This window comes from Arvicanthis niloticus, chromosome 8, assembly GCF_011762505.2.
Source record: "Arvicanthis niloticus isolate mArvNil1 chromosome 8, mArvNil1.pat.X, whole genome shotgun sequence".
Classification (NCBI taxonomy): domain Eukaryota; kingdom Metazoa; phylum Chordata; class Mammalia; order Rodentia; family Muridae; genus Arvicanthis; species Arvicanthis niloticus.
Window position 1 is genome coordinate 13,983,058 of NC_047665.1, and position 14,394 is coordinate 13,997,451.

Sequence of the window (14,394 nt, forward strand, 5' to 3'; positions counted from 1 at the left end):
AGCACCCAGGTAGGCATGGCATTGGAAGAACTGAGAGTTCTACCTCTTGTTCTAGAGACAAAAAAGATAAGACTGGCTTTCAGGAAGCTAGGAGGAGGGTCTCAATGCCTACCCCCCAAAGTGATACACTTCTTCCAACAAGGACATAACTAGGACTTCCTAAGCATTCCACTTCCTGGACCAAGCATATTCAAACCACCACAGTGTGCATATGTCTAGGTACCACACATGTGCCTGGTGCCCAAAGAAGCCAGAAAAGAACGTTGGATTCTCTGGAACTGGGATTACCATGTGGCCACTGGAAACCAAGTCCAGATCATTTGCAAGTGCAGCAAGTGCTCCTAACCTCCAAGTTATCTCTGTAGGCCCTAAGTCCAGGCTTTGTAAGGTTGGTGTTTGTACATATTAATGGGTGACACTAGATGAAGAATATATGAACAAAGCTTTGTAAAGGCAGTTCCAGTTCCCAATAGAAATGTTTTTGTTCTACCATCTCCTTTACCATCAGAATCAGTCACAAGCACAGCATGGAATTGTGTTACAAAATGATTGTAAAAAGATTTAGCTTAATCAGGTGGACAGTGGAGGTGCATGCCTTTGATCCCAGCACTCAGAGGCAGAGGCAAGCAGATCTGTGAGTTTGAGGCCAGTCTGGTCTACAAAGCAAGTTCCAGAACAGCCAAGGCTACACAGAGAAACCCTGGCTCAAAAATAAATTAAATAAATAAATAAATAAACAAAGCAGAAGACTTAGAAAAGGAGCTAAAAACAAAACAAAAACTTTATCCATCAGAATGAGTTTTTTCAGAAGAGAGTTTTGTGATTAAAGTGGGTCCATGATCAATCAGTCCTTTGAGTAGGAAAGCAATTATTGAGAGGTATCCTGATGTGGCCTTAAAGAGAGAGAAGGCCTTCCTTCCAGAACCCTGACAGGAACTGCATTAAGAAAGAAGCCACTATATATAACATGCTGGGGACTCTGATAGGAGAGATAGGCCCTTCAGTTCTCTTCAGAACAAAGGCCGTTTTCAGGGTTTATAGGTTTCAGGTGGGAAATTCTACAATATGCGATATATTCTTACCAGATGGGACCGTAGGTTTGTCTTGCAATTAAAAAGGTAAGAGACTAAAAAAAGTGGTTGCTTTTCCACTGAGATCTGTGTGATACCCACCCTTTGGTCTCCACCATAACTGTTTTCATACGTCTTTAAGGATTTTGAATGTTTTCAGTGGTCCTTAGCTCTAAAGCCATACAAAACCAGGACCTGCAGCTTATCATCTTGTTGTTCGCACAGGACTGGCCTTTACTCTGATTCCTTTACCCTGCTGTCGCCAGCTGGTTATCCATGCTGGCTTTCTTGTTTCTTATTAAAAGTCCCAAGGCCTTCAGTTTAAAAATGTTGTGGGCTGGAGAGATGGCTCAGCAGTTAAAAGCACCAACTGCTCTTCCAGAGGTCCTAAGTTCAATTCCCAGCAACCACATGGTGGCTCACAACCATCTGTAATGGGGTCTGATGCCCTCTTCTGGTATGTCTGAAGACAGCAATGGTATACTCACATACATGAAATAAATAAATCTTTTAAAAACATGTTGTAACGTAATTCCAATATAGATCTCTTAAAATTTAAGCCCCTCCCCCAGGTTCTTCTGAAATCTGTATAGACAGGGGGTACATAAAGGAGAGGAGACCAGGAAAGTAGGAGTGGGGACCACCCTTCAGGGTCTGCACTTGGAAACTGTGGGCAACAATCCCCCATAAGATTCGGAGCCATCTGCAGGGTTGGATAACCACAAATAGGCTAGGCAGAGCTGGCCTGGAGTTTTGTGGTTTGCTTGTGAACATTGGTGCTGTGATGACACTGTCTTTCCTTGTTCACGGCTCATATGAGCTTAGACTAGAGAATGTTTTAGTTATTTGGTTCTCTGAGTAACATTTAGTGTATGTTTGTGAAGCCCCTCTGGATAAGCAGTGTTTACCAAGATCTCCTTGGCTGATTCCAGTTATGTGGATGGTTCCAGCAATAGTCCTGAGCAGCGCTCTCTCTCTCTCTCTCTCTCTCTCTCTCTCTCTCTCTCTCTCTCTCTCTCTCTCTCTCTCTCTCGCTCGCTCTCTCTCTCTCTCAGTGCCCTACTTCCTCTACTGATGACATGGGACCTCTGTTGACAGTCAGTCTTTTCAGTCTCTATAATTAAAGAACTTACATGCTGGCACTGGCTGTCCATTCTGAAAGTCTGGGGCAGAGGTCAGCATTTGAGTTGGATGGTACATGCTGTGCTTTCCTTCTGGTGGTTCTGCTAATCTGAAATTTTCCAAAATGGGCTTCTGATGCTAGAGGGGGTGGTTCTGTCCATTCAGAAGATTGTGATGATACAATTTCTTCTCCAAATTGCTCTAAAATAGCTACCCCTTCACTGAAACAGTCATAGGAGTGTGAGCCTGGATTCACTTGCCTCACTAAAAGGATCATGGTACCTGCCAGCCTTGCCTTAGGCCCTGTCAGATGAGCACCTGTCAGATGGATGCTACATCGTGTCCACTCTATTGGTTTTTAGAGTTTTTGAGTTAAAGTTACACTTTTAACTCTTTAATTGCCTCTCCGGGAGTGCCTTTATGAACGCAGAGCTTGCCGTAAGATACAAAGGCACTTTAGTGTTTGGGAAAGGATCAAGAGAGTAGTCAGTGCTTCATCAACATGGAGAGGTATCCTGGAGGTGTGCAGCAGAGTTAACACGTTTGTCTGTAGCATCTGTGTACACAGATAGGAAGAGAACTGGCTGTTGGCATGTGTCCCAGTGTGCCTTTTCTTACTCTTTCCACTCAGAGGTAGAAACCAAGTAACAAAACTTTAAGAAGGCTGCCTTGGTTACTAATCCTATTGGCTCCTTGCAGAGTTGTTTCTTTCCACAACAGAGTGAGATGTGCAACATGAGCCACAACTTTTAGCACCAGTTTCTCCCTCCCCAAGACCCTTCCCCTCCCCCCCAATCCCTTCCCCTGGCAGGAACCTGTAAGAACTATCGAGCAGGTTGTGACAGGTGGGAACAATGAGGTTTGTGGTAAATAGTGATCCTAACAAGCTACATGTCACAGAGCAAGGGACTGATGCTGCTACAGTTAGGAAGATAGGTAGAGAGCCAGCCCCTGATGCAGAGAGAACATCAGAAACGGGTGCCAACTCCCGCACCTGATCCATCAAGATGAGATATAGGGCTTGTGTTGGAGTCTGAAGGGACTAAGGAGAGGGGACAGCATGAGCAGCGGAGTCACTGGAAGAGGACACATTCTGGCTTGGGCAGTTTAGTTTTGGTCATATAGGAAGTGTCCTTGTGGAGGAAGGCACTGTGTGTGCAGGGTAAGGAGTGTGACAGCAGCAGCTGCGTGTCCACATGCAGCTTCTGTCACTTCAAAATGATTTCAAAGTACACAACAGCTGAGGCTCACAGTTCAAAAGTGATTGCCCAAATGACTGAGCTGAGACTCAAGGCCCATTGTCCCTGGCAGAGGCTGTGCTGGCACAGCAGTCACTGTGGTCTGAGTGGGACTCTATGGAAGCTCCATTATCAGTCATCTTGGCTTTGGTGTGAATTTGCATTTGCTTAATGGCAGTTATAACATTAATTCTTTCAAGTCTTATTTTTAATGATAGTTCTTAAATGCTTTAACCTCCCTTGTAGCCCACCACCCAAAGGATGCCGGGTGCCGGGTGTCGGGGGAAATGGACCTGTTTAGAAAGGTTCCCTGGAGCAACTCCCATCTGTGTTGTCTGGAAATTGGCAGTTCAGTTCACAGGTCAGCAGCAGCAACTCAGTCCACTCACAAACACTTCACAGATACACCAGCAGTCCATTTGGGTAGTCTGGTTAGCAACAGCAGTGACACAACCTAGCAGAGACAGCCAGGCCTCAGCCCCTGCTAGAGTCAGCAGAGTCAGCAGGAGGGACCAATAGGAACACCAGAAGAAGTTCTTGGCTGTGCCTCTCTCAGGAAAGCAAAGAGGGAAGACTGGAGACCCAGAAGTATTGCACAGCTGTACCAGCAAGCCAAGCTCTGTCTCTGTCACTCCATGGAGTCCTATTTATACCCTCCAAACATCACATGTCCTCCACGTGCCTTGTCTCAGCACCATCCAATCAGCCTGAGTCCTTGGGAGCAGTGACAAACTGCAGTACACCACCAGAAGTTTTTTTGGTGCGTTTCTCTCTATGGAGTCCTGCCAAATAGAGCTCGACTACTCACTGTAAGGCGGACCAATACATGCATGTTGTTAGCAAAGACTCCATCACGTGTCCTTTCACGTGCTTGCTTCAGCAGAACATCCTCTCTCCTGTGTTTGCTTCAGTGAAACGTCTCTTCACGAGTCTGCCTTAGCCTTTGACACCTGTGTCCAGTTTAACGAAACATTTCTTCACATGTTTGCCCCAGCAAAACACCATCCAACCGACTTTCCAGAGAACCCTCAAGTTTCCACTTCAGCCAGGGATGTTCCTTTCCTTGCCAGTATTCATAAAGGCTGAGCTTATAGATGTACGTCAACACATCCAACTACTGATCTTACTATTAGGTTGTTTACATGTATTTTTAATATCACTCAGTGTAAGGCTTCCCTGTGTCTTCACAATGGCTTTGAAGAGTTTTCAATTATGAAGAAACCGATTTACCAATGAAACAATTTATCTCTCTCCCGCAGTCACTGCTTTTCACTTTGTATCTGATAAATCTTTGACTAATGTAAGATTTAGACGTTTTCTGCTGTGGCTTTTTAGGTCCATAGTCTTAGCTCTTTATATTACACCTCTGAACCACCTGTTTGTTTTACCTTTTGTGTGGTGTGAGACAAGGGCTGAGGTTCCTCTTGGGAGAGGACTGAGACAGGGTTTCCCTGTGTAGCCCTGGCTGTCCTGGAACTTGCTCTGTAGACCAAGCTGGCTCCGAACTCACAGAGCTCTCTGCCTCTGCCTCTCAAGTGTGGGATTAAAGGCGTGAGCTACCACAGCCCCAAGGTTCCCTATATGAAGATGCCCAGTTGTCCTAGCATTGGTCCCTGAAAAATCAGAGTCTGACCACATGGTACCCATATGGCGGCTAACCATGTAGCTCTAGTTCCAGGGAATATGATACCCTTTCCTGACCTACAGTCATCAGGCACACATGTGGTACACAGACATACCTGCAGACATATTTTATATGTATTATTTTACATATAAAATAAATCTTTTAAAAAAAAGCTGTGTATATATGGTGGTGCATACTTGTAATCGAAGCACAGAGGAAGAAATAGGAGGATCTCTGGGGCTTGTTGGTAAGCATAGCTAGCTAGCTAAATGGGAATCACCAAGTCTCAGTTAAAAGTGTGTAGTGCTCTGTGCTCTTAGAGAGGACCCAAGTTTGGTTCCTAGCACTCATTACATGGCTCACCACTACCTGTAACTTCAGCTGCAGGGGTCCAGTGTCATTGCCTTCACAGTTACCCACATATGTACATATGAGTATACACACACACATACTTTGAACTAACAATGAACTTTAATTTCAGCACCTGTGTCTGGTGCCGAGGCATACCAATCTCTGAGTTCAAGGCCAGCCTGCTCTACAAAATGATTAGTTCCAAGCCAAACAGAGCCAGTGTGAAACCCTGTCTCTAAATAATGATGGAGCCAGGCATGGTGGTAGAAGAGCTTTAATCCCAGCTCTCTGTGAGTTTGAGGCCAGCCTGGTCTACATAGAGATCTAGGACAGCCAGGGCTATATAGAGAAACCCTGTCTTGAAAACAAAACCAAGGTAAAAACAGTCCATTTATCTATTAGCTAGTGAACAGATACACTGTAATCTATATAATATTAACTGGCCATTTAAGATAATATGGATGGGCCTTTCAAAGCATACTAAATAAAAGCATGTCACCAAAAAGTTCATATTATAGAATTCTACTTGTCTAAAATTTCCATAACAGGAAATCGGTAACAGAAAATATGTTAATGGTTGCCAATTCTGTGCTGGGGACAACATTTAAAGGCCAAAGAGTTTCTTTACAGAGTAATGAAAACATTGGAGAATTAGAAAGTGTTATAATTGCACTGCCTTAGAAATAGAAAATTGTGTGTTCTAGTTGTTTTATTATGCTGTATTCATGTACTTTGAATTATGAAATTTAAAAAAAAAAAACCATTCAGTTGTTCAGGCATAATCTTTTGAAGTCAAGATAAACTGGCATCTGTGGACATCCAGACTGCCCATCCATCCCCTTTTCATTGGCTGCTACGGGAACTTAGTGGAGGGGAGGGGATGTCATGGTACTGAGCCACTGTGGCTGCAGCATAATACAAGGCAGCTTGCCTGTTAAAATACAGCCCCTCTGTATCCATCAGCCAGTGCCACAGTACTGAGTGTCAAATGTGAATTGGGCTGGAGAGCCAATGAGGAGAGCCCGTGCATGAGTGCACACACGCACGCACGCACGCACGCACGCACACACATTGAGCATAAACACCAGGGTTTGGGTTTTGTTTTTTTTTCCTCATGCAAATTCTACCATATGGCCCACAGCTGAGTAAACACATGGCTGCAACATTCCTCAGTGGCACTCAAGCCCAGTGTTCCTGAAGAGGCTGGGGGCCCTAGAGTGCAGGCACAAGAACCAGCTGCCTAGATGACGTCTGCAGACACACAAGCTTCTATTGTCCTCTATACACCAGACTCCCTCCCCCACCCCCCTGGTGATGTGCAGAATGCACTTGTGCATGAGACAGAACATGTCCAAGATTGTCCTTCCAAGGCCTGGCCAGGTGTCTACCCTCTCTGGGCCTTGGCTTGACTAATGGAAGAATGTGACTTAAGTTTCCATATCAGGTGGATAGTTTCTGATGACCCTTTTGTTGTCTTACTGGTGTTCGTGGAACACACTGTAAGTCAGGGACCATAACTAACTCTTTCCTGCCTGCTTAGTCTTTCCTTATCAAAGTAAGGAAGTAATGGTATGTAGTAATATCCATATTTCCTGTCACTCTTAAAACTAGCTGATCTCCAGCTTCAAGAACAGTGCACATTTAGTCTGGTCATTTTCCACAGCTATTCTGCCTTCCCCTCAGTCTTCTAAGCCTTTGTTGTTAAGAATAGCACTTTATTACTGACTATAATAAAGGTTGCTGTTCTTTAACTCTCCACTGTGTTCTGGAGTTGAGGTGACAAGGCAAGGAAGGAAGCTGGAAATGCAGCAACCTTGACTTACGGCAGGGGAGTCCTTGCAGTCCTAGCTTTCCAGAAGCATGGGTTTGAGTGCCTGCCCTCTGCCCAATGTCAGCAGTTCTCTTTGTTATTAAAAACTAAGTAAACTTTTTAGTGAAAGCATCTAATTTGAGCCTTCCTTTTGCTCATTCAATCAGCTCCCTCCTGCTTGGAGGCCAAGCCTCAGGCCCCACCTTGGAGCCAGCCCAAGCCCCAGCACTCTCTTGAGCCCCATGTGCTGCCGCCAAGCAGAGTCTGGAAGCCGAACTGCCACGTTCACACACACTCCTTTACGTTCCTCAAACAGTTGTTATTAATTTAGAAGAGTCTGAGGTTTTAACATCAACCAGCACTTTCCACTAAAATCACTTAGGTATACATTTTCCTTCTAAAAACTTGTTTTGCTGAAATTAGTAATTATCTGTAAAGTACACCAGCCCACCCCAGCTTTGGAGCCTGGATGTGTTCTTTGTTGGTGGCTACATGCAGAGACACTGGCAGCCTTGGTTTCCCATGCTAGCAGTAGCTTTTCCAAGGGGGAGTATTCTCTGAAGGGTAGTGACACATATTTGTCCCCATGCAACTTAGATGGGCCCAAACTGCTTTAATCTAGCCAGTCTCTACAGCTGAAGAAGGCTCTGCCCCCAGTCTCAGCCCTACCTCAGGGGGCAGCTGCACCTCAGTCCTTGATTGACTTAGGGATCACCCCTGGGAAGCATCTCTTCTTCAAGCACTGAGACAATACATGGAAGGACCTTTCAAAGATCGGCCTGGAGACCTTAAAATCTTGCGGTGATGTCAATCTCAAGTCTGTTGTTTAGTCTCTAACCCTGTAGTCTATTTGCATAAGAGCAGACAAAAGTGGTCATCAGTTATATTTGTCTTCTGATCAGATACTTGGAAAACAAACTTTGTCATCATGGTGATATAAACGCATATGTCAGTTCTGGTATGTTAGAGCCTTCCAGATCCTGCTGTGGACAACAAGCATGGAGGCATGTCCAGAGCAGTCATACTATCTGAGGAAACCATACCTGCTCATCTGTGGCAGTCACTCCATTCCTGTTCTCTATAGACAGAACACTGCATCCATGACAGATCTCACCATGAAGCTGACTCTTAACAGACCACATGCTTTGCCCTGTCACAGTGGGAGCCTGGTACCTGCACTGTAGTTGGGTACCTAGGTGGGGTCTAGCCCATGTCAAGGAGTTAAGGGTCAGAAGCTTATCTGGGTGAGTTGTAAGGATAGGATCCACACCAGTAAATAGCATGTGTGACATTTCCATCTCAGGTGCTAAAGTGTTTCTCCTGGCTTTCAGGATGCTACTTCTTCTAGAAGGATCTGACTGTAACTATTTTCACATACAGGAGAAATATCCAGATAGTGTGCACCTCTCAGAGGGCACCTGTTCCCACTGCATGGAGATCCGCAGTACCAGACATCCAGGGTAAGTCTGTGCAGCTCCACACCCCTGGAACCAGGACTGTCCACAGGAGAGTCTAAGAAGGTACCTGAGGAGGTCTAAAGAGTATTGAATGGAGACATGGTTGGTATCACAGGAGATACCACCGACAGTGGGCAGGTAGACTGCTGTGTAACCATGAAGGAAGGATGGTGTACATGGCTGGAGAACCTAAATGCTGGTCTAGGGTCAGCAAGAAGCATTTATCCTCAGGGACCTTGGGTAGTCACACACACAGGTGTGCGACTCTACTGGTATGACAGAGACAACAGTAGAAAGCCAGAGGTCCACAGAGAACCCAAAATACCAAAGCAGATGCCCCTCTACACCTAAGACCCTGGAAGTACCCCCACAGCCACTGTCAAGCTTCTGCTGTTCATCTTCTGCCTGGCTTCATATCTGCACGTGCTGTATGTTGTGTCAGGATCTATAACTACACCTAACATGCCTTCTAACAGGGTCTTCCTTATACAGGCCGCTGGGGCTGGCCTTTGTCACGTGGTTGTAGTTCATTTCTTCTCATGCCTCATCCTCCAGTGAGGAGTTCTGGCTGTATTCCTCAGGCCCCAAGGGGCTGGAGCTTTCCATTCCTGTTCTTCTTCCGTATGGCACATGGCTGCTCTTAAAGTGTGGACAGCTTCCTACCAATTCCAGATCATTTTCAAAGCATGCTGCCTGTCCCATTACTTACCACAGTGATGTTTGCCACGGTGTGAGTACACATTTCTCAACTGTCCCATGGAACTCATCACACATCTTCCTCCTCTGTGGGGAGATGGATTTAGGAGATGAGCCTGGCCAGCAGAGAACATGTGACTAACCTTTTTGATTTCCAGGAGCACCAAACATCACCTCTTTTTCAGGTTTGAACTGGTGATTGTTTGGAGGATACAAATAGATGAGGAAGGGAAAGTCTTTCCAAAGCTGGATCTTCTCACCAAAGTCCCGGATCGAGGTAGGACCCCAGGTGTATGGATACCCTTTCTACCCTTTCTAGAGCATGTCTCAGCATGCCCAGCAAAGCCACCTGAGTATCTTATCTGGGCTTACAGCAGAAGAATCAAACGTTGAAAATGTCATTAAATGTACTTTGTAGATGAGCTAAAATACTTGAATCAGTAACCACCCAAACACACAAGGAACTACTTTCCTGAGGCCTTTGCAGGATATGTGGAAGAAGGCGTTTTCTCTGACTCAGGTTAGAGGTGACTGCGCCCACCCCTTAGTCTTTGATCTGTCTCTAGTGCTTTCCACTGTGTAGATATTGGGGAAAGGGGGAGTGCTGTCTTAGACATTCTGATGTTTTTTACCACGTTTGTTTTCTTCACAGCCCTAGAACTGGACAAGAAGAAAGTGATAGAAACTGCTCCTCTCAGTTTCCGAAGCCTGCTAGGTGTACTTGGTATTGAAGCTGCTCTAGACAGCCTGATAAGATTGTTCAGTGCAGATAACAACTAGTTCCCACTGGCAAACACAGGAGTATGATGCTGGGCTGAGCAACATTCGAAGTATGTTGAATATGAACATTTCTCTTTTCCAATTAGAAACCATATCCTTCAGACGTGCGTTTGTGTGCATTAGTGGTATATTATGTATGAACTACCATGGCATAAAAATAAAACTATTCAGATATGTTAAAAGCAACATGTATAGTGCTTTGTACAGATAAGTTTAATATTTGAGAAAATGTTCCAAGAATAGTTGTCCATTCTCAGATGGGTATGAAAAGAGCTGTGTTAAGCTGCCAACCTCACGTCAGGTTGATCCAAGACAGCATGGGACACAGTAAAACCCAACGCTATCATCTGGTCTGCCCAGCAGAAATCTCCCCGCAAGTCCTGATACTCCTCTTGGCCTACAGAAGCAGCACTGTTGCCTTTACTTGGAAACTTGAAGACAGACACCACAGCCTGAGGGTGGTACATAACTATAATTCCAGTACACAAAGCAGCCTTGGCTATACAGTGAGCCACTGTCTCAGAAAACAAAGGCTAGATTATACCTCCATTATAGTAGAACAAAATATGTACAAGGCCCCTAAGTCCAATCCCCCATACCACATAAGAACGACCCAGACTAAGGCTGTATTATCTCAGACACAGAGCTATACCATTTGGTGAGTGCCTCAGTTACCTGCTGTGCTGCCAAGATGAGGGGTTGGTGTGGGCATCCTGAACCAAGCAGAGTCAGTATGGTTGGAGGAGAGCCCTGCACATGCTGACGGGATGCTCCATCTGTTCTTTACCCCAGGAGACACTGGTTTGTTTCCATCTACCTATCTATCTAAGACAGGGCCCCTTGCAAAACCATAATTCTCTAAGACCAGCATTCTAGAAATACAGGTTTCTGTGAAACTGCTCTGAGAGTCTGGGACCCAGCCATACTTGCGATCATTATTGTGCCATCAGACAACCAAACACACATATATCCCTAGTCCATCTCCGTGTCAGTCCACCTTGAATCATAACAAAACCAAAGGCTGTTTTCCCAAGACATCACAGTCTTGAGAACATGACCTTCAAGCACGTGACTGGGTGAAGGATAGAAAGCACATATGCTTGTGTGCGTACACCAGTCAGAAGAAAGTCGGATGATCCAAATGTACGAGTGTCTGTCTTTACCGAGTGTTCAAGAGCTAGGATATTAGGACAGAATTTAACAAACTCTATAGGATGTTGCTTGATTCAAACAAGTATAATTCTCAAATTATCACAAAATTTCCCACAAAAGTTTACAATCAGCAAAATATTTTCTTCATTTTTCATTTAGTATTTTTCATACAGTTCCATGGTTTTACTACTATGTTACAATAAGCCTTCATTAGTCTCTCAAAAGGATGATATAAATAATCAGTCTGTACAGCCTACCATAGGATAAAAAAAAAAATGAAGACAAAAACTCCCAATGATTTCATAGCAGCCAGGCACACTTCTGGGGACCCATAGCATCCTCAGTGCCAGCTAGGAGCCTTCAATCTAGCCCTGATGAAAACAGTAAGGCCCTAGACCCAGACACCCAGGATGCCTCAGAGCTAACCTAGGGATGAATGTGGCTTAGGAGGAAGGGAAAACTTGATCCTCAACCACCCAAGACCCCAGAATGCCAGGAAAACTCGGGCTGTCAGGAACACCCACCCAGCAGACCTCAGCAGCTCTGAAGTACAGCTCTGCCTCCAGCCTCTTCAGCAGCAATTTCAGGTAGGAAAAAACACCTCAGCTCCCCCTAGAGTTAACATCATAAAGAATTTAAAAAAAAAAAAAAAAAAAAAAAAAAGCAATGCTCATAAGAGTGGTATCCATCCTGACCTGAGTCCTGTGTTCCCTGCTGCTGCCCTTTTACAAAACTGTGGGCTTCGGTACCTCCACAGGGACCTGAGTCTAAACCCCTCAGAACTAATGTCCACACATTAACCCCTAACCGCTCGGCAGCAGGGGACCACCCAAAGCTTGTGTTGACGTGTGACTTGCATTGAACAAGTGACCAGTTAACAGCTGTGAAAGTTCCAGTAGTATCCATGTTTTCATGAAAATCCAAACCGTAAGATACTCATAACAATTCAAGTTTTCTGTGTCAATAGTCTGGTGGTAGGAGATCCAAACCTTGGGTCCTAATAATAAGGCTTTTTGTATTAGAGAACTGGACGTGAGCTCTGCTTGGAAGAACTACCCAGGATGTTTACCTGGGGCTTAACGGACACTTCCACTCTAAGAAAACAGATGGCTTGCTGGGACACAGCACTCAACGTCCTACATTCCTTGTCCTAGAAGATTATAGGGCTCTTCAATTCCTTGTCTTTGAGAGGCAGTCTAACCTCAGCAGGGGTTAAAAGCAAAAACATTCACAGCCAAGTCACCCAACACAACCGAAAAAAGCTCTGCCATTCAACTTCCACATTCAAGTTTCAAAGACACCGCAGGGGAAAAGTTAGACCTTATGGAGAACTAATGTGCAATCTTCATGTTCCTTGAACCGAGTCGACCTCACAGTGTCATCTTTGGCATGCACAGTCTTTGAGTAATAGTTGACTATCTTGCTGTCTAGTTTATACTGGTGAGGAATGCTTTCATAGGGCTTGAGGTCGAGGTCCAGTACAGACACAGAGAAGGCAAGCCGGGATCTTGACGAAGGGATGACAGGCCTCTGGTCAGAGCTGCAAGTAACAAAATAATTTCAGATTACACAGTCACTCAGGCCTCTCAGCTTGGCTCTCAGAGCACCCATTCTGTGTCTCTGTGCATCTACTGTCTGTGCCAGCTTCACATATAGCACAGGTAAGTGACTGCTATGCCACAGACTAGCACACTATGTCCAGGAAGAGGGTTAAAAGAAGAGGAGGTGGAAAAGCCATTATGTGGAATGCATGAGTGATAGTCCCCATGCTCCAGTGGTATTAGCAAATGCTGGAAAAGTCACTTTATCATGAGCCAAGTATTACAAAACCTAAGAAAGAGTAAAAAGTAGATCAGGCTGTGCAGCAGCCAGATGGATGGCTGTTGAGAACAGACTCTTTATGTGCTTTCCCACTGAGCTGCTGGGAACCAGCTCAGCCCCTTCTTGCTTTTCCCAGTCAGAGAGCAAGCTGGCTTTGTGTTAACTCTCAAATCACATCTTCAATGCTTTTGTTTCTCGGGGCTTGTGTGGATGTTCTAAACATCAGAAAGTCATGTGCTTCTAACAATATGAACAATTACTTGTAAACCTTTTCAGAATAACTTCAAACCAGATACTGAGGTGGCAGTGTATCCAACTGTGTTCTGAAAACGTAGTACACTGCAATCGCACTTCTGCCTAAATAGCATCTGATCCCAGCTGGCCCAAGAGAACTGTTAGGGAGACATGGTTCCTCTGTGCTCACTTCTTTTTGCATTCAGAAACCTTAATGTTTTAATAAACAAGACCCACAAAACACCAGTCTTGGGAGGTGAAAGAGCAAACACTGCCTGCCATACACAGGCCTGTTCTAAAGTACACTAAAGAAAGCCTTTATTCTCACCTGTTGCTCAGAATCCTGTTTATAGGGGAAAAAATTGAATTAGAGTCCATCAAAGGTCTGACAGGTGACCACAAGCTCCAGAACAGCCAAAGACACGGGTCAGTATATACCAACTCCTTAATACCAAAAGCCTGTCTCCTTCAGACTGTACAGCTAGGATTCAGCAAAAGCCAAGACACAGTTATCCCTACTGTTATGACCACACATATCCCTGTGGTAGCCCTGGATACTGCTATTGGGATGACCAAGGCTGTGGAGCTAAGCTGCCCATGCCTGTGTTTGCAATAGACTCTTCAAGGCTTAGGGACAAGTAGCAATGAGCAACTTTCCTGGTATTTCCAAATTCTTAAAAAGCCTGCAGCAACAGGAAGGATGACTTAAGAACTTCTCAACTATGATTGAAACAAATGGCAGCCACAGAGGTTTGTGGGCTGTACATTAGAATTCAGGGATATAAATTCAGCCTTAGGCCTTACTGTGCATCCTAAGATGAACCCAGCCCTATTTTGCCTCTGGTTTTTTTGTTGTTTTGGTTTTTTTATGCGTATCTTCCCAAGTTAGGCACAATTCCTGTGAGCAAAGCACCAGCTTCCTCAAAGAAGGCTGTGTGCATTCTCCAAGGAAAAATTAGGGGTGGGGACAACCTTTCTCCTGGTCACCAACTATCTTCTGCAGCTCCTTTCACAGCAGCAGAGGCATCTTGGATGGTCC

At 44.9% G+C, this 14,394-nt stretch overlaps 2 protein-coding genes across 3 annotated transcripts in view; one reads left to right on the forward strand and one right to left on the reverse strand.

Annotated features, from left to right (window-relative positions):
* Cenpp (centromere protein P) overlaps nt 1-10,326 on the forward strand; it is a 176,937-nt gene extending 166,611 nt beyond the window's left edge. Inside the window, exons 6-8 of the mRNA XM_034510789.2 lie at nt 8,596-8,675; nt 9,554-9,645; nt 10,021-10,326. Of these exons, the coding sequence (XP_034366680.1) occupies nt 8,596-8,675; nt 9,554-9,645; nt 10,021-10,148 (300 nt within the window). The 3' untranslated portion in view covers nt 10,149-10,326. The remainder of the gene's footprint in view (nt 1-8,595; nt 8,676-9,553; nt 9,646-10,020) is intronic.
* Nucleotides 10,327-12,470: 2,144 nt separating this feature from the next.
* The window catches only part of Ippk (inositol-pentakisphosphate 2-kinase), a 40,376-nt gene continuing 38,452 nt past the window's right edge, over nt 12,471-14,394 (reverse strand). The window contains exon 13 of one of the 2 annotated variants that reach the window (XM_034509633.2): nt 12,471-12,840. In XM_034509633.2, coding sequence (XP_034365524.1) covers nt 12,615-12,840 — 226 coding nt within the window. In that variant the 3' untranslated portion in view covers nt 12,471-12,614. The remainder of the gene's footprint in view (nt 12,841-14,394) is intronic. The other variant, XR_013112074.1, reaches the window with a different exon arrangement.